Source organism: Culex quinquefasciatus, chromosome 3, assembly GCF_015732765.1.
Source record: "Culex quinquefasciatus strain JHB chromosome 3, VPISU_Cqui_1.0_pri_paternal, whole genome shotgun sequence".
In the NCBI taxonomy this organism is placed as follows: Eukaryota; Metazoa; Arthropoda; class Insecta; order Diptera; family Culicidae; genus Culex; species Culex quinquefasciatus.
The window spans coordinates 43,375,500-43,402,812 of NC_051863.1; the positions used below are offsets into that span (position 1 = coordinate 43,375,500).

The 27,313-nt window shown below is 38.2% G+C and overlaps 1 protein-coding gene across 1 annotated transcript; it reads left to right on the plus strand.

Annotated features, from left to right (window-relative positions):
- The first annotated feature begins 798 nt into the window (after positions 1-798).
- Positions 799-22,076, plus strand: LOC6052569 (cysteine and histidine-rich protein 1 homolog). Its single transcript, XM_038258966.1, has 5 exons — positions 799-1,849; positions 14,130-14,188; positions 14,248-14,639; positions 14,757-15,120; positions 20,688-22,076. The coding sequence occupies exons 1-5, from the start codon at positions 1,334-1,336 to the stop codon at positions 20,713-20,715; spliced, it is 1,359 nt and encodes a 452-aa protein (XP_038114894.1). The 5' UTR covers positions 799-1,333; the 3' UTR covers positions 20,716-22,076.
- Positions 22,077-27,313: the final 5,237 nt, after the last annotated feature.

Here is a 27,313-nt window from a genome sequence, read left to right on the forward strand (position 1 = left end):
CAATACTCCCATCTCGCATTACTCATCAAACCTTCCTCACCAGCGAGTAAGAGACCTTCGCTCAGCTGGTGCGATTATATCGTCGTGCCATCAATGATGCCTTCGTCATCATCATCATCATCATCACAACATCGCCACACCAACCCTCCTCAACCTCTCACCACCCACCCACTCATTCGCCAGCAAGGTTTTGTTTTCGCTCGCGCTCTCTCTTGCACCCTGGCTCGCGAGCAGCTGTTCGTATGCGCCAGAGCGGGAGCGCAAGAAAACAATGAATCGTGTGGCAGCTCGTTCAAGAAGGGTTCGGGTCGTGGGTGCTGGCGAGAGGGTGTTGTAAGGAGGGGGAAGGGGGTTTGTTTACAACTCGCTAGATGAAAAAAGAAACGGGGTTAAGAGTGTGGGCCTATGTATTTGCGGGGTGGTGTTTGTGTACATAATGACGTCGTACTTTTTCTCGGAGACTGTTTTGATAAGCTTAGGATTTGAGTAAATTTTATTGTTAAATTATTATAAATTTTGAGTTTTTGTACGTTTCTACAATGTAAACAGTTAACAAAAATGTGACACATCAATAGCAACTCACACAACGGTACCGATGCAGTTGATCAGGCTGCTGTGTGTTTGTATGCGTGCGCACTCACACTCCCATGGTTCCGCTCTCGCTCTTTTCTCTCTCTCTCGCAGAAGAAGGGAAAACATCAGCAGAGCAGGAGAACAAAGAAAAATAATATTGAAAATAGTATATTCGTGGTGTGCAGCAGCAGCAGCAGCATTATATAACACACATAAAAACATATAGAAGGCAGCGCATTGCGTAGTTACAAATTGTCACTTTGAAGATCAAGACGTGTTTTGTGGTGCGCTCCTGGCCTGTGGAGAGACTCTCCCATTCCATTCTATTTTGTGCAAAAAAAAAAACTTTTTCCCACCCTGCTTCAAATGGGGAAAATCTGGTTTTCTTTGGAAAATTGAAAACTTTTCTGTTGTTTTACTGTGGAAAATTTGGTGATCGCTAGAAAGGAGGCGTTTTTTGGGGAGTTTTGTTTGCCACATTAGAGAAAATATAGATTTTTGGGGCGTTTTGCTCAGCTAGAATTGTACACCCAAAGTAGGCGTACCGAGGCTTGACTTCCTTTGTTCTGCGGGAGGAATCGCAGCAATCTGCTGGAGTACGTGTGTTCGGAACGGCTGACATTTTGATTTTTTCCGAGTGTGATTCGTGATATTTTAGACAGGATTTATTTGAAAAAGACAATTTTTGAGCACGCTTTTCTGCTTAAACAGACGGGTTTTGGGACCGTGTGAGTGCGAGTGAGCAAGCTCAGAGAAAAATATGGCAGACAGTTTGGTGGAAACGCCAGCTTCCAGCTCGAGCCATCTGATAAACCTCGGCGGAGGTATGAACCAGCTTCCGGTCGATTTGCAGGCTGGGTCGTCGTCCGGGGCATCCTCTTCGGCGGCCTCGTTGGTGGTCGCAGCGTCGTCTTCGTCCTCGTCCCCAGCGCCGTCCTCCTCATCCGGGGGTCAAACGTCGACATTATTGATTTCCGTGGCCACCCAGCCCCAGCAAACCCACGGGCTCAACCTGAGCGAACAGATTATGACCGCTGGCCAGGAACAGCAGCAGCAGCAGCTCAATCTGAGCCTGCAGCAGCCGCCACCGCAGGTCGAGGTCAAAGAGTCCAAAACGGACCGCTCGGCGGATCGTTCCGGCGAGGACGAACCGGAAGCGAAGCGAAAGAAAATCGATAAACCCTCGACCAAGATGATCGAGAAGCTCGAGGCACGCCTCGGGGGCATCCTGTGCTGTGCCGTTTGCCTGGACCTACCCCGGACCGCGATGTACCAGGTAAATTTATCGATCCATCACCTGTTCCTTCCGATTTCCCAGCCACCCCTCCTCAGCAAGATTTGCACACTCTTGCAGTAAGAACCAGCGATATTCCCCCGCGTCCTCCCACACCGGAATCTACCGAGCCCAAATTTGGGTCGTCGTAACACTTTTCCTCCCCCTTCCCTCCTGCTTTTGAGGCCTCTCAACTAGTTGGCCAACCCCCAACTCCCCATGCTAGCAGTTTGACGAATCTGCTGCTGGTGTTGGTGTGCATTGGTTGCAAAAGTTCACCTGTCTCTCACTCTCCGCTATGAGTCGTTCTGAGCGCTAGATCTGACCCGTAGGGTGGCCCAATTATTTTTGTTTTCCAGATGTCAAATATCGAGTGAAATCTTAACTTACTGAGTCTCTTCTTACTTTTTTGCGTGCCTATATAATAGAAAATAATCGTGAAAATTAATTACATCATTCACAATTTGTGATTCACAAATATCAACAAATCGGATCTTATATGATTTTTTTACAATATCCTTTTTTCATAAGGGTCTTTTGCCTTGAGCATGATATTGAAAATCTCTTTATCCGATCGTTTGTCCAGAGATTTAAGCTAAGCTTTGTTTTTTTTTTTTTGATACCATGGAGAATTTCCCTTGTCCCCTTAAAAAAGTGCATCATTGGTGTGCGGCCGGCAATTGATGGCTGTCATGTTTTTGGTATCCGTTCAGGAAAATCTAGAATAGGTTGGGAATTTCCTTTTTTTCTTCTTCTTCAAGCAGCCATTTTTTAAAAATATGTTCTAGTACAAGTCTAGAGTTTAGGACCTATAAAATTCTTAAAGTTGTGTTTAAGGATTCCGCATTTATTCTAAATTATTTATCCTCAATGAAAGCGGCCAGGCCTACTGCGTGAAGTTAACCGCAAAGATTATTCGTTGAGTTATATTATGTTTGAGCATGAATGTTAAAACAACAACACTGTTTGTTCTGAATCTACAGGAGAGGGAGAAATGTGGTAAACATGGCATTATTTTGGTGAATGTTTCACAACACATTTAAAAAAAAGTAATATCAAGATGTTAATTTTGTTTTGGAGTCAATAAAAAATCTTTCGATCAATAAAATTTGAATCTCAAGGCAATGAAATAACATAAAAGTTTTTTTTTTCATGATATTGAAATGTAGACCTTTTTCACATCTGACAGTTGATAGCCTTAGTTTTATTTATTTAATCGATTTTTGTGTAATTTGCCAAATTATTTGGCCACCCTAATATGTTACACCTGAACCTGAACTGCCAGGAATCCAAGGCCTACCCTGTTACGTAAAAGAACGAGGGGGGCACGTGTACAGCTAGTGGTGCACTGCGTGGCAACTTTTTATCACGCAGCCTTGGAATGTGTCCCCCAACAAAGCAAAGCGCTAAGCTTACCCCGACACTCGAAGGAATGTCTCCAATTAGGTTTAAATTTAAATAAATTTGGACGAAAGCGAAAAAAAACAAACTCTCCAACACACCCAGAAAAAAACCAGTCCCTGATAATAACAACAAAAGGCCCACATTTTTGTCGCCACAAGTCGTGTCGTGATATCTGGGTAGTGGAAGAGGCAAAAAAAAAGAGAAATCCCCCTCCTGGTTGAAGAATACCAAAAAAATCAAAACACACTGCGCAGAACACGGCCTGGCCCTGAAGTCAGCCGATATGATGGTATTGGTTGGTTGGGAGTTGGGAGAGAACCCCAACTCAACCCAGACCCAGCAGCACATAATCCGAATCAAAACAAACACCAACACACGAGCGCACGAACAGTTCTCGCGATATCGTCTGTCCGCAGAATTCCACCATTTTGTAATGTGCAAGCACTTATAGTGCAGCACTACCACCACGCAAACTATCGCAGGGACTTTGACCGGTGACGTCAGCTGTCCAACCTTATCAGCGGGTTAATCTGCCCTATAAAGCAATGTAGTGCCAACAGTGCTGATTTAATGCAGTTCAATGATCAATTTAGTGCTTGCGAGTGCCTTCAGATGTAGTTGTCCGGTTCCCCGTTCCAAATCGTTCCCCAACAATCCCCAGCTGATCGGAAAGAGTCATGACGAGGGTCGTCGTCGTCGTCGTTTTTTCTTCTCGGAAAGTCAAACATGCTAAATGAGTCTGCCAACACTTTGAACACTACGACGACTACCGTTGGCTCGTTCGTATAGCTGGCCCAGAGAGAACGGTTGCATGTGTGTTCAAGTACTTCCCAACAAACAGCTGATTGGCTTCATTGAGGTTCTGCTGTGTGTGAGAGTGTGTTTGGTTGTGTGTGTGTGTATTTGTGTGAAGAGGAAGTTGAAACCTGGGCTGAGACGCAATAAAAAGAACAACAACAACAAATGGCAACGCAGTCGCGAGAAGGGGTTTAGCGCAGGTTCGCAATGTTTTGGCTGGGCTAATGTATTGCACAGGCAGGCCGGAGTAAATATGGCTGCGGAATTGATTTTTCTTGGTGTCGTTGGATGTTTTGGGGTTCGATTGGAGTTTATTGCAGGAATATTGTATATATAGATTAAATTTTCAAAAGGTCCTTCCTGCGTAGGAAACCCATGATGGATAGGTTGTTTTGAAAATTTATTCTAGATGTAATGAAAAAAAAAAAAAATACAAAATATGTATAGAATATACAAACTTTTACAACTAATCGGACTTTGACCGCTTTGGACTCATTCAATCCGTCTTTGGGTCTCATAAGTCTCTATTCAAAATCAGCAAGTTTAGTTAAATACTTTAAAAGTTATGCTGAAAAAACGACCTTGATAACATTCCGGAAGATTGTAGAAAGGGTGGTTTTTGTAAGAAAACCTGTCTTGATAAACATATTTTGAAATGTATTGAAAAGACTTTTCCAACGAGCTTAACTAATTGAAGATCTGATAACACTATCAAAAGTTATAAGTACTTTAGTGTGTTCAATACACTTTTTTTGAGGCCTGATCTCAGATATTTTGATAAAAATAAGTGTTATTTATACGCTGTGTAGTGTATTCACTTTATGAATGTGAGGAAGGCACCAACCACCTAAAGGTGGATAAAGTAACGTTTTGAATATTAAATTCGCTATAACTTTTACTATATAAAAGCTAGAGCTTGGAATTAAATTTAAAGTTTAAGTACACATTTTACAAAATAAATAAACCTTCGACGGCCCGACGGAGCGTTCATAAAAAAAAATTACTTAAAAGAGGAATTTTGAGTTCTTTTCGACCTCAAATTAAAAAAAAAAACTTCGAAAATCCAGTTTTTGACCAAATCCGGTTCTCACTGTGTCCACCGGGAATCTGCTACAACCGGAAAAATACCTTTTTGAGACCCCAACTTTGAACCGACAGGTATTTTCCTATACTTTAATAACAAATATTAATATCAGGGCCAGGTGACCTACCGGTCTGGAAATCCGGAACATCCAATAGCTAGAACCAGTCTGGAGTGTTACTGGCCAGTTCCGGGTAACCTAGAATCGGTTCCCGGATACCCGATGGCCAACTAGACTTTTTTTCATGAAACGCCATCGTGTTGCACACCAAACTTCGTGAAGTTAAATGATTTGTCAATCTATGGTCATGCCTATCATCCGATATATCAAACTTCATGGAACTTTTAAAAGAATTTAAAACAAAATCCGACTTTTAAAGCAGGTGACTAAAGCAGTTTTTTCCCATTGATGCGCCGATTTGAGCAACGCAGATGATAAATTCGGATCGTTTCGCACCCTTCGACAAAGTTGACAATCGCCTCATGCTTTAATATGATTGAAAAGCTTAAATCTGCTGTTCGAAAATTAAAAAGTATTTGAGAGGTTTGGTTGTGAAACTCTAAACAAATCAAACTTTATTGACTCGATTTGCATAAATTCTCAAAAAGAGCAATTCTTTAGATTTTTTTATATTTTCTATTTTTTTATTTGAATGAAACTTTAAAAATTAGCTTCATATGTAAAAAAATTGGATCATTAGTAGAATATTCGAAAATATGTATCTTGAGACGAGATTTTCAATCGATTTGGTGTCTTCCGCAATGTTTCAGGTTATGATTAGAACTTTTTCTCAGTGCCATCTTATTAGCCCCTCTTTTTGCTATTCAAAACAAGGGTCCTGATTGCTCCATAACGACTCATTCACTCGCGATCACAAATCGAAAGCGACAAAAAACTACTCTGACCGTTTCCTACAGTTTGTCACCTCCAAACAGGGATGCCAGGTATTTTTTAATTCTTCCAGACTTTGTTGATATGATGTTTATTTTGTGTTTATTTTTTGTGAAATACACCATTTTTGAACACTATTTCGCTCATGACGGGAAATATACCCTTTTTCAGCATATTTCTATTATCGGTCTATTAGCACTTTGATCATGAATTCCAGCTTTCATAAGTGTTTTTGACTGTTCCAAAGTAATAAATAACTCAAATAAAAGTGAACAAGCAACTCCTCATTGTTGATACATCTGAAAATGTTGATTTAATAGCGGAAAACGGCGAAGGTGATGAGAATTGGTCGAACGGCTTAGAGTGATTAAAATGAGAAAAGTGGCTTGCCAGGTTTTTACCAGTTTTTTGCCAGATTATTTTCTGTTCAGACCTGGTAACCCTGCCTCCAAACCAATCACTACAGAATACTCTCTTTTTGCTCTCCCTCTCACTTCAATCGGGTAGTACAGCGAATGGTTCAGAGAGACTGATCAGATCAGTCGCTGAGTCGAAATATCTTGCGATCGGCTTTGTTTTGCTCATTTATTAAGCTGGTTAAAATCAATGTTATCAACTTTTTTTTGCAATTTTGTTGATGACACAACATTTAGAAGCAATTTCCACCATGCCAACTGGTTGCGAGCTCCAGTCTACAAAGATTCGCTAGACGACAAGTAAGTGATTTCTGACCTTTGAACCGAAAATCAGGAAAATAATTTCAAAATTTAATTTTCTACACAGAAAAAAAAAGTTGAATTTTGGAATTTTGAATATTTGGTAGGTTGAAAATTTTCATTTTCAAACATTAAAACCTGGGTGCAGAATAGTGGTCCGCAAAGCGGCCTCAATTTAGAGCTGTCAAAGCGGAACCAATTTACTGTTGCAAAATGATTCTAAGAAGTGGCAAGTATTGTAATCGTGCTATAATTTATTTTGCCAGGAATGAAAAGTCGATGGCGTTGAGCTTTTGAGGTTTTCTAAGTCAACAAATCTTTAGAAGAGGGTTGAAATTGAGATTTGTCACGCTTGACCCAAACAGCCCACCATTTTCTAAAGTCGATATCTCAGCAACGAATGGTGCGATTTTCAATGGTAAATGATGAAACATTCGTGAAATTTTCCGATCTTTTCGAAAAAAATGTTCAAAAAATAAATAAATCAAGACTAACATTTTAAATTGGCGTACTATTCAATGTTTGGACCTTTTAAAATGTTAGTCTTGATTTAAAAATTTTCAAAATACTTTTTTTCGAAAGAATCGAAAAATTTCACGAATTTTTTATGTTTTAACATTGAAAATTGGACCATTAGTTACTGAGATATCGACATTAGAAAATGGTGGGTTGTTTTGGTGAGACTTAGAACACTTCAATTTTCCTGTTTCTTTTTCTTAAAGCGGTTCTATCTCAGTAACCCGAGGTCCAATCTTAATGTCTTTTAGACAATTTTATAGCAAATTTTCAGAACTTTAAAAAAAATTGTTTTAGAAATGGTCACTTATGGTCACTATTTTTCAAAATCGAAAAACTGCAATTTTTTTTGCTAAAATCAATCATTCGGTGGCTATATCTTGAAAAGAGAGCCTTTTATCAAAAAAATTGTAAAGTACTTTTCGATTGGAATTTCAATTTTACATTGAAAAATAGCATCAAATTTGTTTTTGCATGAAATTTCGGTTTTTTCCAAAAATCACTATTTTTTCAAAAATTCATAACTCGGTGGCAGATTTTTTGACCATGTTTCTCAATGGCTCAAAATTTGCGGGTTTTTGTCCCCTAAAACATATCAAAAAATTTCGAAAATCAAAAAAAATTTGGGAAATTGAGTTTTTGTAACAAAAATATTAATTAAAAAATCAGCAAATTTTTTTCCGTGTACCTATTTTTTCTCAACAGTCCTCAACAACACCTACAACATTGCAAAAGACACCAAATTGATCAGAAAATTCATTCAAAAGTTACAGATATTCGATTATTTACGTACCATTTTTGTATGGACAGCTGCCAAAATTGTATGGAGACTTGTATGGGTGAACCAATGACACAAAATAGCTTCTTTGGTCATAGGGAAGGCTACCACAAAGTTTGAGTCAAATTAAAAATTACAAAAAATAAAAATGGTAAAAAACATGAAAAACGTTACTTAATCCACCCTTAGGTGGTTTTTGCCTTCCGCACATTTCACATTTAAAGGGTGAGATCCACATTTAAAGGGTGAGATCCGGCGTCCAAAAAGTGCATAAATAACAATTAAGTGCTTATAACTTTTGATAGGGTTGTCAGATCTTTCTTAAAAATGTATATCATGATAGGTTTTCTTACAAAAAAAAAAACACTCTTCCTGATCTTTCTGACTTTAGTTGAAATCGTATTTTTAGTATAACTTTTGCAGTACTAAACTAAACTTAATAATTTTCAATAGCGACTTATGGGACCCTAAGACGGATCGAATGAGATCAAAACAGACCCAGTGCAATTTTTTTATCAACATCCCACCACACACAGATCCAGAATTTGATTCTGAGTCGATATGTATACGTGAAGGTGTGTCTAGGAGATCAAATTAAGAATGTCATTTTTCGAGTGTTTTTATAGCCTTTACTCAGTGTGTTGGGGAAGTTTCGATATTACCGCAATATGCAGAAATTAATCACTGGTCCGATATGGCTTCGGAAGACTAAATTTGCCCGGCTCAAATATCATCGACGCAGCCGCAATAAACTTAAAAATGCAATCGCATGCACGTAAAGAAGTTAGCTGTTATCAAATTACCTCTCTAGAACAACGCGGGCCGCAGTGGCGGCGTGTGTTTACCTTAACACTGTGTTGAGAGACTGGCACATGTATCACTGGGGGCATGTCACGTGTCAACCTCACATTACACGTCGCGATCAGATCGCCTCTATTGAACCGCGTCCGAGGGGTTTGGGTGACGGCACGTGTTGTTGTAAGAACTTCAGTTCAGCTATCATTTGATTTAGATTAAAAGATTGATGAATTCTCTTCTTGTTTGGAGCGATATGCGAAACCTGCCCCTAACCAGATGTCCTTGGTGTCGTCTATGTTTGGACAGCGCAACTCTCAACCCAACACAACTTTCCTAAACAAGTCCGCACCGATGGCGTCATTTTTCTCGCGCGTTCAAGTGGATTTTGCGAACGGCGTCCACTAGACAAAGTGGCGAACCGCGTCGGCCTTATCGGTGAAATTATCTTCACGTTTCAAGTGATGCTGCAGTCAATTGGATTCTCTCGGGCTCAGGACGTGATGAGGCAATCGGAGCGTGAAATTCCTTCACCCAGTTTTCAAGTTTCGGCTTTTGCTCTTTTGCCCCGAAAGGTTAGGCGTCCGTTCCAAAAGCAGGGGGGAGTTCATTAAACCTTGAAGCTCTAGAGTATCAAACTCGAGTAACGCGAGAACTGCGAGTCGAAAAATGGGTTCTAATTTTAGAACAACCGTTTATGCGGCCCGACTATCTTCCTGCGTGTGCTGTATGTACCGATGCGTACCGAGAGAACCGAGGTACTCCACTTCAAGGCCTTGTCTTTGGAAGATCAACGTAGCGTAACGCGTACACGCTATGCTAGCCGACGACCTCCGCCGGAATTGGCCGTGTTGCGCTCAACGATCTAAATAAGTCGTTAATTGCGGGGTACGGCACGGCCGGACTAAACAACTCGTTGACGGCGGGGGGAAAACGAACTAGTTCATCTCAACGCGCGCCCATCCATCCACACTCACAGGTCTGGCGGTTTTACAGTATGCGAGCACAGCTGTCCTCCATCGTCGTCGTCGTCTCCAGAGGGTATTTTCGTACTTGGCAGGCGAAATTTAGTCGCAATTTTGGGTTGAACGGACGATTGTAATGGGTTCTCTTCTGGGAATAGTCCTCAGTAATCTGAACCAAGGAGAGAAACTTCTGCAAATTTAAATTGTTAAGTTCAGCTTTTATAACTTTTGCTTTTGTTTGGTCACTCATCCCAACTTATGAGTTCCTGTAGTTGAAATGATCATGGACACTAGTGTAAGTCATGAGTAAGTGGGGGTCATGGGGTCTTAGTTTCTTCCAAGTAAACATTGATAAGATCCGACGATTCTGCATGATGAGCAAAGGCTAAGAGTAACTGACTCAATGAATCTCGTTGCAAGAACTCACCGCATGCAAATAGAACCTCTTTATGCCAATATATTGCAATTTGACACATAAAAAGTAAGAATGAATGAAGAGTTCTAGTAATAATGAGGTTAAGTGGTCATAACTCAATGAAATCCATTGAAGTCACTCGCTCTCAGCCATAGCTTTTCAAACACAATTCAGTAACAACTTTTCAAAAGGGCGAAACCCTCAGATGTAAACAAACTGAGTTTTCGTCGGAATCATGTAAACAAACAAAACTGATTCTAAAACACCCTCCAACATCTCAAAATTCCGAAACTGCGTAGTTTTACATGCAAAAAACAAAAGGGCTAATCAACAACATCAATCAAAACAAACCAAATTGAGTTTCCGCCCTTGTGTTTTCACCCAACCACGAGGGGCGAATGTAGTGTTTTCTGCAAGTTCCGACGTATATTTAGAAAGCCTAAATTTTCGTTATAATTTAGTGAATTTTAACCTGACAATCCTCAAAATGGAGCAAAATGTATGTTTCTGATGTCTCTGACCACAATAGAGGAGAAAAGCAACTCGCGACAAAATTTAGAGGCTAGGAATTTTGACAGGTATGATTTTCATAAAGTATTCGCCTCCTTTTCTCTCCCACAGAAAACCTGGGAACGAGGTAGCTGTCAAACTAGGCCAAAATGTTAAAGTCACTCACAAAATGAACTTTGAGTGATTTGAGTTCATTTCTGACGTCACGATTTTCTCCTCTATAGAGGACAATCTTTTTAGCACGATAACGAGTATTGATCCTACGAGGTTGTTAAGCCCTTCTTGTAGTTTCGTAACTCATCAGTTATCCGTCGCTAATCTTATAATTATTCAAAAGTTGAAATTGTCTGTGATCCATTCGAATTAAACACTTTACGTAGAGTTTAATATTTTACCTGTTAAATACATTCTTTGTGGTTTTATCTTTCCATAGCCGGCTGTCTAAGATAATCCATCTAAACGTAAATAAACGGGAATAGTCTCAACAGCAGCATCCGATTGCTTGCCTTGGGAATAATACATCAACCCATTAAACAAAACTTATCGATTATTTGGGTCACATCATCATCTTCTATGATGAATCCTGACCATTACCCTTCCCTACTAACAAAATCCCAAGTAGAAGTAGTTTTTCGGCACACGCGGGGTGTGGATATCGTATAGAACCCACCCTTGGTAGCAGCCTGTGCTAACTAACATTCCCGTCCCATCCCCTCGAGATCTACAAACTGACATGGCGGGCGCCGTTGGTGGTCAATGACTATTACCTATCTACAGCAGCTCTAGTTTTGATGATCTTGATGTTTTATCTTTTCAACGCATTCATGCATGCTGTTGATTAGGGAAACATCACTAGATCGTTGAAGCTTATGATCGCTTGTGCTGATAGGATATTACGGTCGTGTTCAGCAACGGAGAAGGACAACCATGGGTGGTCTCTCATGCTCATGCTCATGCGCTATAGAGGTGAACATTGTAACGTCAGAAATGAACTCAAATCACTCAAAGTTCATTTTGTGAGTGACTTTAACAGTTTGGCCTAGTTTGACAGCTACATTGTCCCCAGTTTTCTGTGGGAGGGAAAAGGAGGCGAATACTTTATGAAAATCGTACCCGTCAAAATTCCTAGCCTCAAAATTTTGTCGAGAGTTGCTTTTCTCCTCTATTCCACAACAAACACTGATTTGTATGATCCTAAATACATAACTTTTTACCTTAAATTATTGTAGTATCGGATCTGGTCTGATTTCACAATCTAGACATGAAGGTCCATAATTTACCTTTTCTTGGGACATGTTTTGGTTGGGTGGGTGGCGAATACGGTGGGGCGAAAATGTAGGCACGCTCTTCAAAAAGGCGTAATTTCTTTTTCTCAATTTTTAATAGCAAAAATACATTAATTAATTTCAAACTGCTCTATATGATGAAATTATTGCTATTTTCTATTACGTATTGACAAAATTGATGGTTTTACTGCTTTTTTGGGGAAATAGGAATTGATCGAAAATGCAAAATTTTGAATGTTGATTTTCCCGAAACGGCAGGATTGTAGGTTTCACCCTTTTGAAATGTTGTTACTGAATTACTTAAAACTACTAATGAACTCATATATTTAGATGAGAGACCCATAACAGCCAAGATTGTCGCTGAAAGAACTGATACAAATTTAAGGTATTCGGCAGCCCAAGCTGAATACCTTGCATAATCCGTAAAAAAAATGAGCACCTTTCCATTTTGATGCATGTATAAACTTGAGCAGCCAACTATGAGTTGGCCCATATCTCTCAAGCTTCTCGACACTGTCTCGGTCACTCATCGATGTGTTGAGTGAGTGTTTCGATGTCAACTTACACCCTTACACAAAATCATGATTTTCTGAGTTCAATATCCTACTTTTCAAACGATTTTTTGAGTTAATGGTTATATGGGTTGAACTGAAAAATTCGTATGAAAAGTGGGATATTGAACTCCAAAAATCATGATTTTTTTGTAAGGGTGTACATGTTACAATGAGTAACTCAAATCTCACATGACTTGTCGCGTGGTAGAAATCGTATGAATGACCTTTTGACGTTTTCAGTTTAGCTTATTTTGAGTTCCTTTGAATGTAATCCCATCTATCAACAACTGTGTGAGTCGTTCGAGTGCTGCCTAGAGTGTGTTCAATTAAAAGCAATTGACACGATAGAAACACGTGTGTGACTTGTGAGTGCTTGCTTGTGTGAATGATCCAACGGAAACGAGTGCGTGTCTGTATGAGCGCTTGGACGACGGAGTATGGAATGCATTTACAGAGAGGCTGGCTTGGGCCGTTTGCCAGATTTGCATTCTGAACATGTGCAGCAGCAGCACCAGCAGGGCCTTAGACTTTAGAGACGCGGAACGCAAATCAAGCAAATAGAAAGCCAGCTTTTCGACGGTTTTTAAGTTCGTAGTGAGGTAGATTTACTAGAGTTGGCAATGTGATCATAGACAAAAAGCGGATTGTAACAAGATGTTAAAATGTTTTCAAATGATTGTTACGTACCGAATTGGAACTGCTGTTTGTGTAGACTAATAAAAAACGTCACCTGTGGTATCAATTGAAAATGTTTGAAAAAATCCTAACCATGTAAGATCATAGCCTAACACTTAGAATTGAAGTAGTATTTTCTAGACTGACACAGAACATTGCTCCGTTTGTTACTTAAACTATGCTCAAAGTCTCATAAAAGTCATAACATTTCATTAGAAATTAATCATAAATAAAAATAATTAGAAAAAAGGAAAAATATACAAACATAAAAAATACGGAAAAAACGGAAAACAAAAAAAAACTTGTTGTTGTACAACCACACAAAAAAAAAACTGAAATAAACGTGCGAGGAAAAGCGAAACCCTTTATCTTTTTATTTACTCATTAGTGATTAAGACTGTCGGTAAATTGTGGGTTAGCTGGGGTTTGTCCACTCGTATGTGTCTCCACTCGGCCGTGTCCTGTTGCTGGGTTTGAACAATAAAGTAAAAGTTTAGAGCAATGCAATATCACACAACTGGTTGCGATCGGAAAGAAAAGAAAGAGATTTGCCCCCTCACTTCCACCAGAAGAAATCCGACGTGTTTTTTAATCAATGCTATTTTTCCTTTTTCTTTCTTTTTTCTTTCCCTCTTACAGGTTGGGTTATTTTAGTAAGTTTCTGTTCGGTCCTCGTTCGATCGTAACTTGATGTAAAAATGCTTACAAATTTCTCTCTATTCGATCCCAAACTGAATGTTTTTTTCGGACTTGTATCTTTGAAGAGAGTAACCCAAAATTTTCTTACTCCAAACAGCAGGAACCGCCGAACCGTCTGACTGACCCGTGCCTTATTAACCAATTGCTGTTTCTTTTTTTCTCTTCTTCTCGCCATCCGCTCACGTGTGTTCGCTTGCAGTGTTCCATGGGTCATCTGATGTGCGCCGGATGCTTCACCCACCTGCTGGCCGACGGCAGGTAAGTATCGATCCACTAGGTTGAGATCCCACCTGAAACCCGTTTCCTTACCCTTCCAGACTGCGCGACCAGAACGCGACCTGCCCGAACTGTCGCACCGAGATCAACAAGAACAACTCGTCGCGCAACTTGGCCGTCGAGAAGGCCGTGTCGGAGCTGCCCAGTGAGTGCCAGTACTGCGGCAATGAGTTCCCGAACAAGTCCGTTGAGTACCACGAGAGCAATGAGTGCGAGGAGCGGCCGACCGACTGCAAGTTTGCCCGCATTGGGTGCCAGTGGCGCGGCCCCATCCACGAGGTCCCCACGCACGAGACCAACTGCGCCCATCCGAAAAAGTCCGGCGCCGAGGTGATGGTCGCTCTGCACGCCCACGATGCCCGCGCCGCCGAGGAGAAGAAGCTTTTCCTCACGTTGATCGATCTCTTGAGTTACGAGAAGATTATCTTCAATGGTAGAATATTGCCGGGAAGCCGGCTTTGAACAGCCTCCCAACTTGAAAAGTCAATCTAATCACTTCTTCTGTATCAATCTTGCTATTTTTCCTCCCACCCCCTTCCCCTAAAAACAGATCTCCAGATGAAGCCATACCGTACGGACGAGTACGTGCACCGTTTGTACTACGAGACGTCGCGCTTCTCCGCCTTCAACCACCAGTGGGTCGTGAAGGCCATCATCAACAAGAGCCAGCGCGATCCGCACCAGTCGTGCGAGCGGGACATCAACTATCAGTTGATCCTGAAGTCGAAGACGTCGAGCCCGCTGGCGATGCACTTTTTCGTGCTGCGGGGCCCCTTCTCGGACATTAAGAGCGAAACGCAGATCTACAAGCACGACTTTACCGAGACGGAAACGGAGAGCCCGTTCAAGCTGCTGCCGCTGCCGGACACGGCCGAGTGCAACCGGCTGCTGGCGGCCAAGGCGATCAACTTCAGGTGGGTGAAAACGTCCTAAAATATCAGGGTGATGGATTGTGGCCAATATGACCTTTTAACCCTCTATGAAAGAAAGAAGGAAAGCAAAATGAAGTTTTAAAATTATGAATTCTACGTTTGAAAGCTTGACTTGTTTTACGTGACTTTGCCAATAGAGGAGAAAAGCAACTCGCGACAAAATTTTGAGGCTAGGAATTTTGACAGGTATGATTATCATAAAGTATTCGCCTCCTTTTCTCTCGTACAGAAAACCTGGGAACGAGGTAGCTGTCAAACTAGGCCAAAATGTTAAAGTCACTCACGAAATGAACCTTGAGTGATTTGGTGCCTTCCTCGCATATTTTTATCAAAATATCTGAGATCCGGCCTCAAAAAAAGTTTATTAAAAAAACACTTAAAGTACTTATAACTTTTGATAGGGTTATAAGATCTTCAATCTCTTGGGCTTGTTGGAAAGGTCTTTTGATTACCTATCCAACGATGGGTCGCATGATTGATCCGGACAACTTTTTCATCAAAATATTTGAGATCCGGCCTCAAAAAAGTATATAAATAACACTTAAGTGCTCATAACTTTTGATGGGGTCGTCAGATCTTCAATATTTTGAACGCGTTGGAAAGGTCTTTCAAATACCTTTCTAACAATATACAGGGTTGTTACGGACGGCGCGGATCGCGCGGATGGCGCGAATCGCGCGGATCTGGCGCGGGTTTGCTGGCTTATTTTGCTCAGGCGCGGATTTCGCGCGGATAGCAATTTTGATAAAAAAAAAATAATTGAGAACGATAGAATTTCTTTCAAATTACAAAGGAAAATATTTTTAGTGCACATCAACCAGAGCTTTTGCATCCAGATTTTGGTTACAGACAGTTTAGTATCTTCAAAACTACGGGTACTATCGAAATATTGTTTTATTCGTCCCCTAAAGTACTGCCCACAAAGTAATTTACAACAAAGTTTGACAACTTTAAAATCTCGATATTGCAGGATTGGGTCCGTAAGTTTGACAATTTTGAAATAAGAAGACAACAACTTCCTGCGTTGCTGTGCACCTTTAAATAAATTCAATATTTTTTGTTGAGTGCAAAAATATCAATTTCTAAGAAGTTGTTAATGAAGATAATTTTCTTCTAAAAAATATTGATTTTTTTCTTAGGGACCATCCATAAACCACGTGGACACTTTTGGGGGGGGGGGGGGTATGGCGATTGTCCACGATCCATACAAAAAAGTTTTTTTTTTTGTATGGACAATTGTCCACGAGGGGGGGGGGGTAACAGATTCCCAAAAAAGTGTCCACGTGGTTTATGGATGGTCCCTTATTATGAAACTTCGAAATAATCTTCAAGGAGCGATTTTTTTTAAATGTATTGAGATTTGTTATATAAATTAAACATAACATTACAACTCATTATTTTTAAAACATCTGCTTAACAACTCGTATTAATAACAATTTTATTAAAATCAAAATAACAAAATTCGAAAAATTACAGAATTTCAAAAAATTTAAGCTATGAAACATTTTAGATTTTCTAAGTTTTTTCAAAATAATAATTGAAATTTTAAAATTTTTGGTTTATTGAAAAAATGAAAAATTCTGTTGCCACTCTGATTCAGGTAGAATTGATTCTACTTCCAATTATCACAACATGACGAAATCCACTTAACAATCTGTTAAAATCTCCGTCTAAAAGCGAAATTTAATGTTAAAATTCAAAAATAGGAAATCTTGAATTCAACACTTGGATATTTCAGAATTTACATATTCAAATAATTATAAAAAAATAGATTTTTTTATTCAAAATTGCCAAAACATACCGATTCAAAAAACGTTAAGGAGTACGAATTATTAAATTGAAAAATTACGAAAATATTACAATTGATTGTTATTTTTTTTATTTTTTAAGAAAGTTCTTAAGTTTTTAAATTATTAAATTATTAAATTATTTTATTATTCAATTATTGAATTATTAAATTATTTAATTATTAAATTATTAAATTATTAAATTATTAAATTATTAAATTATTAAATTATAAAATTATAAAATAATTAAATTATTAAATTATTAAATTATTAAATAATTAAATTATTAAATTATTAAATTATTAAATTATTAAATTATTAAATTATTAAATTATTAAATTATTAAATTATTAAATTATTAAATTATTAAATTATTAAATTATTAAATTATTTCGGACTCATAATTTTGTTTAGAGAAATTTAGTGAAGAAAATAATAAAAAAATCGTGTTTCGATTTTCCAGAGTAAAATTTTGGCGAGAATTATCAAGTACAAAATCCCTAGATTTTATTATTTGGTGATTTGTTTTATGGTTTTAAATGTTTTAAATTTTTGTATTTATTTTTTTCCTGAATTTGTTTTCAAAGCTAATATTTTTTTCAGAAATGGCAAAAAAGGTTCCACTTGGTGCAGGTGGGATATGAATCCACAACTGATCAACGGTACTGATCCAAATGCTTTCTGTATTATTCTTTATTCGTTTGAAATTTCATTCATTATGTTACTCTCTTCTATGTTTGCCGCGATTTTTTTTTATATGGCGCGGATTTCGCGCGGATTGGGTTTTGGGGTCGGCGCGGATCTGGCGCGGATTTTTTTTCGACTTTTCCGTAACAACCCTGAATATATACAGTATGTAAAAAAAGTATTTACACCCCTTGGGCACTATGCACATTTTGTGATGAAACATGTAAACAATTTAATGTTGACATAAACCTAGTACTACGTTTTGTTCAGAAACTCATGCCGAACATTTTGCTGCAAAAAGCTCATGAAAAGATGTTTTCTATAAAAAGTTATATAACAAATACTATTACAAAATTAAAAAAGGTGCAAAAAAGTTTGTACACCTTTCGAAAATTAACATAAATAAAGTTATTTGTTGACAAATCACCATAAATCCAGTCTCCCAACTCCAAATAGGCATCCTTGACTGATTAAAAAAATAATTTGGATTGAATATAAAGTTTACTAATTACTTAGTATAAAAGTTTATATAACTCTGGAAATTCTATATAAAACTTATATAAACTTAATTTTGCAAACTTTCAATTTAACTAAATGTCAATATATTACCATAAAATTGCTAAATAAACATTTTGGAGTGGGTATAACACCGTTTTGGGGGTCTTTGTATCGCTAGAATAGTTTTTTCGTTGGAATTTCGTACCAACCCGGAATTACGTCGTCGAAAAATCCGCCGGCATCCGAACCGGTCCACAATTCACAAGTTAACCTATGTGGCATCGGAAAGGGCATAAAATTTCCGATCTTTTGATACCCATACATCTAGGTTTTCTATAAAACCCACGTTTTTAAATACCTGGGCAAAAGTAAGTTTGATCCACGAGAACAAAAATTACGAAATTCCATACATTTTTGGCAGATTGCTCAAACGGAACCATAACAACGTTTTTGCCTAGGTATTTAAAAACGTGGGTTTTATAGAAAACCTAGATGTCTGGGTATCAAAAGATCGGAAATTTATGCCCTTTCCGATGCCACATAGGTTGACTTGTTAATTGTGGACCGGTTCGAATGCCGGCGGATTTTCCTACGACGTAATTCGGGTTGGTACGAAATTCAACGAAAAATCTATTCTAGCGAAACAAAGACCCCAAAACGGTGTTATACCCACTCCAGAATGTTTATTTAGCAATTCTATGGTAATATATTGACATTTAGTTAAATTGAAAGTTTGCAAATTAAGTTTAGATAAGTTTTATATAGAATTTCAGAGTTATATAAACTTTTATACTAAGTAATTAGTAAACTTTATATTCAATCCAAATTATTTTAATCAGTCAGGATGCCTATTTGGAGTTGAGACTGGATTTATGGTGATTTGTCAACAAATAACTTTATTTATGTTAATTTTTCGAGGAAACTTTTTTGCACCATTTTTATTTTTGTAATAGTATTTGTTATATAACTTTTTATAGAAAACATCTTTTCATGAGCTTTTTGCAGCAAAATGTTCGGCATGAGTTTTTGAACAAAACGTAGTACTAGGTTTATGTCAACATTAAATTGTTTACATGTTTCATCACAAAATGTGCATAGTGCCCAAGGGGTGTAAATACTTTTTTTACATACTGTAGCATGACGGGTTTTCTTACAAAAACCACCCTTTTTAGAATCTTCCGAAGTTTAGCTAAAATCGTTTTTTTAGCATAACTTTTGAAGTACTTTTCTAAACTTCATAATATTAACTAGGGTCTTGTGGGACCCCAAGACGAATCAAATGAGACCAAAACGGTCCACATCGGTCCAGTCAGTCCGGAGATAATCGTGTTCATATTTTTCGGTGCACGGACTCACATCCAGACACACGCACAAACATTTGTTCAGAATTTGATTCTGAGTCGATATGTATACGTGAAGGTGGGTCTACGAGGTCAAATGAAGAAGTTCATTTTTCTAGTGATTTTATAGCCTTTCCTCATTGAGGTGAGGAAGGCAAAAACACAACATGTTTGAAAGAGGATTTTCTCTCGGCAGCATCCAAACAATAAGTCATAAGTGACATTTCAGTTTGACAGATATGCAGTTACGGATTTTTCAGCAATGTTTTTGTTCATTACCGAATTTCAGCAAAAGTGACGATTACTGAATCGCATTCAGTTAATTATTTTACTGAAATGACAATCCAAAATTTGCTGCGTATGCAGTAATTTCTGTACTGTACCAAACTATACCACTGTTGTATTACAATTGGTCCTAAAATGAAGCTTAGATTGCTGATATTATTGTTTCCAGCGATAACGCACCACAAAGAGTTTTAAATGGATTTTTAAATCAATTTTGAAAAATTAACCTCGCGGTCCTTCTTGACAGAAAAGCTCCTACTTGACAGCTCGTTCCAAGGGGACTATAGTTGATCCATCAAAAAATGTTGTTCTGTCAATTTTTTTTGCATTGAAATGAAAAAAAGTTTACCGTTGTACATAAAAATTGACATAGGGCTATAATACTCAATTTAAATTATGATGGTATCGTTCTATAGTAGAAAATGTGAAAAACAAGCAAAAATTGCAAAAGTGAATTAAAAACATGAAAAAGGTGTAGAAATGAGGGAGCTAAAAGCTTTAGGACGTTTCGCGTACGCACACTAGCGCACCGTTTGATTTTGCTGGCCGGAGTTAGTCAAAGAACGGAATATTATGAAGATTCGGATTCGCTAATTGGAACGATTGACAGCTGTCAAAAGCTAGAAACCACGCAAGAAATGTAGATTAGTAAGGAAAGGCGAGTATTCTAACTGTCAAAATAGTTAGTTAGCAGTTCCGGGCAAATTCCACCGGATTTTTTTTTCTGTAGGGTTGTTGAGCATGTCAAACAGGAAGTCAAAAAAATGATGTTAGTGAAAAAAAAAGATCTTTTTTTCAAACCCTTGGCAATGTCACAGAAACAATCCAAACAACCAAACTCAAAATATGAAGAGTTCTCCTTTTCAATGTTGTGTTGAAGTTGGTCAATTTAACACATAAATCTAGCTAGCTAAGCATCTAAACTATTTCTCATTTTGTTTTCTCCTTCCAGATTGATCATGTTTTTGGCATCGAAGTAAATCTCGCCGCCGCAGCGACAGATTGTTTGTGATGGTAACATGTTGCATCAACATTAGCAAACCCCCACTAGCTCCCCGCCCCTCCCCGCACCGGTCTGGTAAGGTTCGGGAAATTTGGCCGTTGTCCAAAGTGAACCGTGCGGTCGCGGTCGGACAACGTTTAGTGTTTATTTTGTATTGCGTTTGCAGCAATGTGGATTATGATTTATTGTCATTACTCGATCACACATGTCTACTCTGAAAAGCCAAAATCCTGTAAGTGGTATTTTTGTTTTGTTTTTTTTTTTTTACCTTATTGTTAGTAACATCATTTTATCGTACTCTCAGATAGTAATATCCGGTAGCCGTGCGCGTTTAGTTTTGAAATGAAGTCAAAATTTAAGTTTTTGAATTCACATCGCACAAACTGTTCGAATTCAATGGAAAAACCACAAAGGTTTTGTGTTGAGGAACAGATTATCCATTCTTTTTAAAACAAATAAAAGCAAACAAATTAGAACAAATGTTATCACACTAATCGAATGTATCTCATCCCATCCGAAATAATGATTATCACAATAGTTTATTTAATAAAGCAGCGAAAAGGATAAGCTCATAAGTGTAACTAAACATAATTTTATCATCATACCAATAATAGAATAATGTCGTCGGGACTCGATCTCGATGTCCAAACCTACCATTGATTGTTTTGTTATAGAACTTTATTTTATTTGTTTGTTTTAAACGCGGATGCCAATTTGGTCGGAGGTAGACAATTATTTAACAAAAAGCCGAGCAGGAAGCGGATGCAGCCATATGTAAAGAAGGGATAACTTTACTGTTTATTTCTCGCTCCTATTTATTTTTCTATAATCCATTACGCAAGAACAGAAATCGGTCAATTTTCGCTTAGTTTTTGGATTTATTATTAAATAGTAAGCATGAATCATACACATATTTAACTACTTTCTCTAAGGCTACGGTCGTGCTGCAGTGATACAATAATTACCATGATATAAAGCAGCATTGGCAAACGAAAATCGCTCTTTCACCGCTTGGAAAAAATAAATCATGCAAAACGATGCAATAAAAAAAAAAGAACTTCTTTCACGTTAGCGAATAAGTGATATTTTTCGTCTTCTGACGCTACACTCTCACAGTGAAATTAAAATGTTTCTTAAGCATTGTACGAGAGGGGTGGCACATAATTTTAAAAGAATAATGCTTGCTTTTAAAAGTATCATTTTATATTTGTAAGGAAAGTATATTTATATATTACTGTAATATAGCTTGTAAGATGCTTCGCTCTTGATCGTATTTTATTTACACTACAATAAATTTGTTTTCTTCTGTAATAAACTTATCTGTATTCTAACTGTGAAGAATGTTATTTCTGAGCAATCGTATCCGAAATATCCTTTGATCGGTCCTTGCTTAGCCCAGTTAAACAGCGCCCAACTACCGAACAAGTACTATTTTTTGACATTTTTGATTGAATTATCCTGATTTAAAAGCGAAAATGGCGTTACGAATATTGCACGCCCGAAATATCAAAATCACGCAGTGGTACCAACATTAAATAAAGTGTGCCGCAATTTAATGTTGGAACAACCCTCTAGTGTCCAATTTATTTTTGAAGGATTTTTATATTTCCCGTGTTTAGGAGGCTCATTTTGAGCATTTTTTGTTCTACGAAAAATTTGGCTTCTCTTGTTTTACGGTTTTCTTGTTTCATTTTTAGTATTTTAATTTGCATTTATCTTGTTTAGTTTGTTTTCGGTAGTATTTGGCCTATTCTACCACCTCCTATCATTACATTTTGCCTATCTAATTTTTCATGTTTTTACAGTAACTTTTTCAATTTTTTGCATGTTTTTCACAGTTTCTGCTATAAAATGGCACCATTATCATTTAAATTGTAAAAAATGCGTAGAATCATAGTCTGGGGCACTAGAATAAGTACTGCATACTTCTTTTTACTTTAAATATAGGAAATGTTAGTAAAAAACACAGCCAAAGTACATTTTTAAAAACATTGGCAAAGTCACATAAAACAAGTTAACCTTCTTACCCACAACCCACAACCTGGCAGTCTGCCTGACGCCGGTATCATGCATCGGAATGGCAATAAGGGTCCGTGCCACTGTGGTTCTTGGCGCCACCGGAAATGAAATAGCCAACAAGTGGGTCATTCCCGAGTGGTTCCGACTGGTTCCGCCGTGCGGCCATGCAGACCAACAGGCCCGACTACAAGAGCGATTCCGCCGAGCATGAGCAGTATTTTATCGTGGTGCCTGGAGGTATACCTATCGTGGCGATCCGCGGCAAGGAGACTAGGATCAAGCACATTGGAAGGAGCGATGACCTGGGGGAACAACACGTCCCGCGACCTTGGGTGATCTAACCGTACGCGTTTCATCTTAATGTTTTCCGCAAGAGGCACCAAATTATGTTTTAATTTATGCTGCAGGACTTCAAAGGCGAGATTGTTCTAAAGATGAATGAATAAATAAAATAGTTTTCTGCAAAAAAACTTTTTATATTATTTTGAAAAATGCAACCAACACCAAAATTTTCAACAAAAAGTTCATATAAAGTTTACTAAAAAAAATGAGTAAAACTCAACGGTTAATTCACTTAGCTTTTACGTGTAAAACACATAGAATCAATGTGAAATAATCTGGTCAAACAAATCCCATTTCTACTAGGGCCACCTCGTAGAAGTTACGTGAAAACTGTAGTGGAAAAAAACCACATAGCTTTTCACGTAACTTCAACGTGAATTTTGTTTTGAGTGTACGCGTGTGGTGGAAGAATCTTCATAAGTAAGATGGCCACGGACGAAGATGGTTAATTTTCTTTCTTGTCGGCTTGAAAAAGGTCTGCGGTTTGTTTAAAATTTGTTTAAAAATAAGCCCTGAGTAGTGCAAAAAGCAACTAAGAAGTGAGTACAAACAAAAATGGACCAGTAGAAGATAAAATTTTATAAAAATCATGTTTCGCCTATTTTTACAGAAATCAAGTGCCAGCTCAAGGTCTGCTTCAGAATCCGCTCTCCGGATCCAGTGATCCGGAACTTCACCGGAACATTCGCGCTATGATTCGGCGGTCGGCGACAACAACTTTTTTCTGGCGCTGGCCTAAAATTGCAAGCGATTCTTCCCGTACTCCGTCATGAAGTGCCATCAAGATAAACGGATCGCGCGGACACGGCCTCGCACGCACTTACGACGCAGCATGAGAGTGGGTTCTGTGTGTTTTACATAATAAAAAAAATGTAGATTTGTGCATAATCAAATTTAAAGTGGTAAATAAATAAATCTAGTTGAAAAAATACGGAAATCAAAACTCATTTTTTAATCATATGAAAGTCACTGGAAAATCATTTGATTTTTACTACAAATTCATATCATTTTCATGAGCATTTGCATTGCAAGGTCATGTGAGCTTCCATGTAAAATTAACGTGTTTTGCACATGGATTCACAGTGTCGCGAGATTACATTTTTTCAAGTGCTTTACATATGAAATTTACATGCTATGTCGTATGGGGCGGATTCATGTGTGAAACATGTGATATTGCTATGTGCCTTTCTTTCAGTGTGGAGAGGAAGTTCGGGTTTTATTCACTCAAAAAAAAAAATTCACGTTGAAGTTACGTGAAAAGCTATGTGGTTTTTTTCCACTACAGTTTTCACGTAACTTCTACGAGGTGGCCCTAGTAGAAATGGGATTTGTTTGACCAGATTATTTCACATTGATTCTATGTGTTTTACACGTAAAAGCTAAGTGAATTAACCGTTGAGTTTTACTCATTTTTTTTAGTAAACTTTATATGAACTTTTTTGTTGAAAATTTTGGTGTTGGTTGCATTTTTTCAAAAAATAATATAAAAAAGTTTTTTTTGCAGAAAACTATTTTATTTATTCATTCATCTTTAGAACAATCTCGCCTTTGAAGTCCTGCAGCATAAATTAAAACATAATTTGGTGCCTCTTGCGGAAAACATTAAGATGAAACGCGTACGGTTAGATCACCCAAGGTCGCGGGACGTGTTGTTCCCCCAGGTCATCGCTCCTTCCAATGTGCTTGATCCTAGTCTCCTTGCCGCGGATCGCCACGATAGGTATACCTCCAGGCACCACGATAAAATACTGCTCATGCTCGGCGGAATCGCTCTTGTAGTCGGGCCTGTTGGTCTGCATGGCCGCACGGCGGAACCAGTCGGAACCACTCGGGAATGACCCACTTGTTGCACCGAGAAAAAAGAGTTCCCAAAATCGTGAACAAGCGTTCATGAAAATGGGAACCTCGAACAAAGTGTTCAAATTTCATGGTACGATTTTGAAAAACGTACCATGGAATTTGAACATTTTGTTCGAGGTTCCCATTTTCATGAACGCTTGTTCACGATTTTGGGAACTCTTTTTTCTCCGTGTGGCTATTTCATTTCCGGTGGCGCCAAGAACCACAGTGGCACGGACCGTTATTGCCATTCCGATGCATGATACCGGCGTCAGGCAGACTGCCAGGTTGTGTCTTTTCTGGTTACCTTCGAAAAGATCTCTACGTCACCGCCTAGAACCAGTCAGAATTCCGGTGGCCGTCGTATAAGAAGATGTTAGGTCCAGAAGTTAACTGAAATATCGTCAGAAATAATCGTCAGTTATAAATAAAAAACGTTACTTAATCCACCTTTAGGTGGTTGGCGCCTTCCTCACAATTAAAGGGTGCTATCCAAAATGCAAAAAGTGAGTAAATAACACTTAAGTGCTTATAACTTTTGATAGGGTTGTCAGATCTTCAATGTTTTGGACGCGTTGGAAAGGTCTTCTGAATACCTATCCAACGATAGGTCGCATGAGAGATCCGGACAGCATTTTCATCAAAATATCTGAGATCCGGCCTCGAAAAAGTGCTTAAAAAACACTTAAGTGCTTATAACTTTTGATAGGGTTGTCAGATCTTCAATGTTTTGGACGCGTTGGAAAGGTCTTCAGAATACCTATCCAACGATAGGTCGCATGAGAGATCCGGACAGCATTTTCATCAAAATATCTGAGATCCGGCCTCGAAAAAGTGCTTAAAAAACACTTAAGTGCTTATAACTTTTGATAGGGTTGTCAGATCTTCAATGTTTTGGACGCGTTGGAAAGGTCTTTTGAATACCTATCCAACGATAGGTTGCATGAGAGATCCGGACAGCATTTTCATCAAAATATCTGAGATCCGGCCTCGAAAAAGTGCTTAAAACACTTAATTGCTTATATCTTTTGATAGGGTTGTCAGATCTTGAATGTTTTGGACGCGTTGGAAAGGTCTTCAGAATACCTATCCAACGAAAGGTCGCATGAGAGATCCGGACAGCATTTTCATCAAAATATCTGAGATCCGGCCTCGAAAAAGTGCTTAAAAAACACTTAAGTGCTTATAACTTTTGATAGGGTTGTCAGATCTTCAATGTTTTGGACGCGTTGGAAAGGTCTTTTGAATACCTTTCTAAAAATGTATAGCATGACGGGTTTTCTTACAAAAACCACCCTTTTTACAATCTTCCGGACTTTTGCTAAAATCGTTTTTTTAGCATAACTTTTGAAGTACTTAACTAAACTGCATAATTTTTAATAGCGACTTATGGGACCTCATGACGGATCGAATGACGCCAAAACGGACAAAATCGGTTCAGCCAATGTCTAGATAATCGAGTGACAAATTTTTTGATCAACATCCCACCACACACACAGACATTTGCTCAGAATTTGATTCTGAGTCGATAGGTATACATGAAGGTGGGTCTAGGAGGTCTAATTGAGAAGTTCATTTTTCGAGTGATTTTATAGCCTTTCCTCAGTAACGTGAGGAAGGCAAAACTGTTCAACTTAATTTAACTTACCATCATTTACATTTTGACGAGCACAAGTTCGGTTTCTGATCTTCACCGTTCGCCATCAATTTTCATACTAAAATAATCACGTAGAAATTTGGCCCACTCGAGTAAAAGAAGTTTCGTCGAAGTTACATTCCAAAACACATAGAAGCTACATGAAAAAACCTAGTGGAAAAATACTATAAGGTTTTTCATGTAATATCAACGTGAAATATTTTTTTTGCCGGTACACTTTCACATTATTTTTACGTGTGTCACGTAAAACGGACCTATGGAGGGGAAAATTGGGATTACGTGATTTTTCACGTAGCATCTACATGTGGATTTTTTTGAGTGTTCGCTTTTTGTCGCCAAATGAGCAATTCTCTACGAAGTCGGCAGATTTTGTGTACTTTTTTATTTGGCTCAAATTTTAACAAAAGATGCCTTTTTGTGTCAAAGTTACATACAATTTTGACAGCTGTCGTTTCGTTCGTTTTCGTTTTCGTTTTACGGAGCAAGGTGGGGGACGCGGCCTCAAGTCAGTCCAAGTCCGGTTTCTTGTGGAAAATAGGGTAGTGGCCGAACTAGTATTGCATACCAAATGAACACCACCGGAAGATATAGAGGATCAGGAGGGGGAAGGTGAAAGAAAATTAGTGTAGGTGTGAGTAGTAAGAACTTGGATGACTTAAGCAGTTACGTTAATCTAAGTTTAACACTGAATAAAGGAAATCTGAAATTATGATTCAAA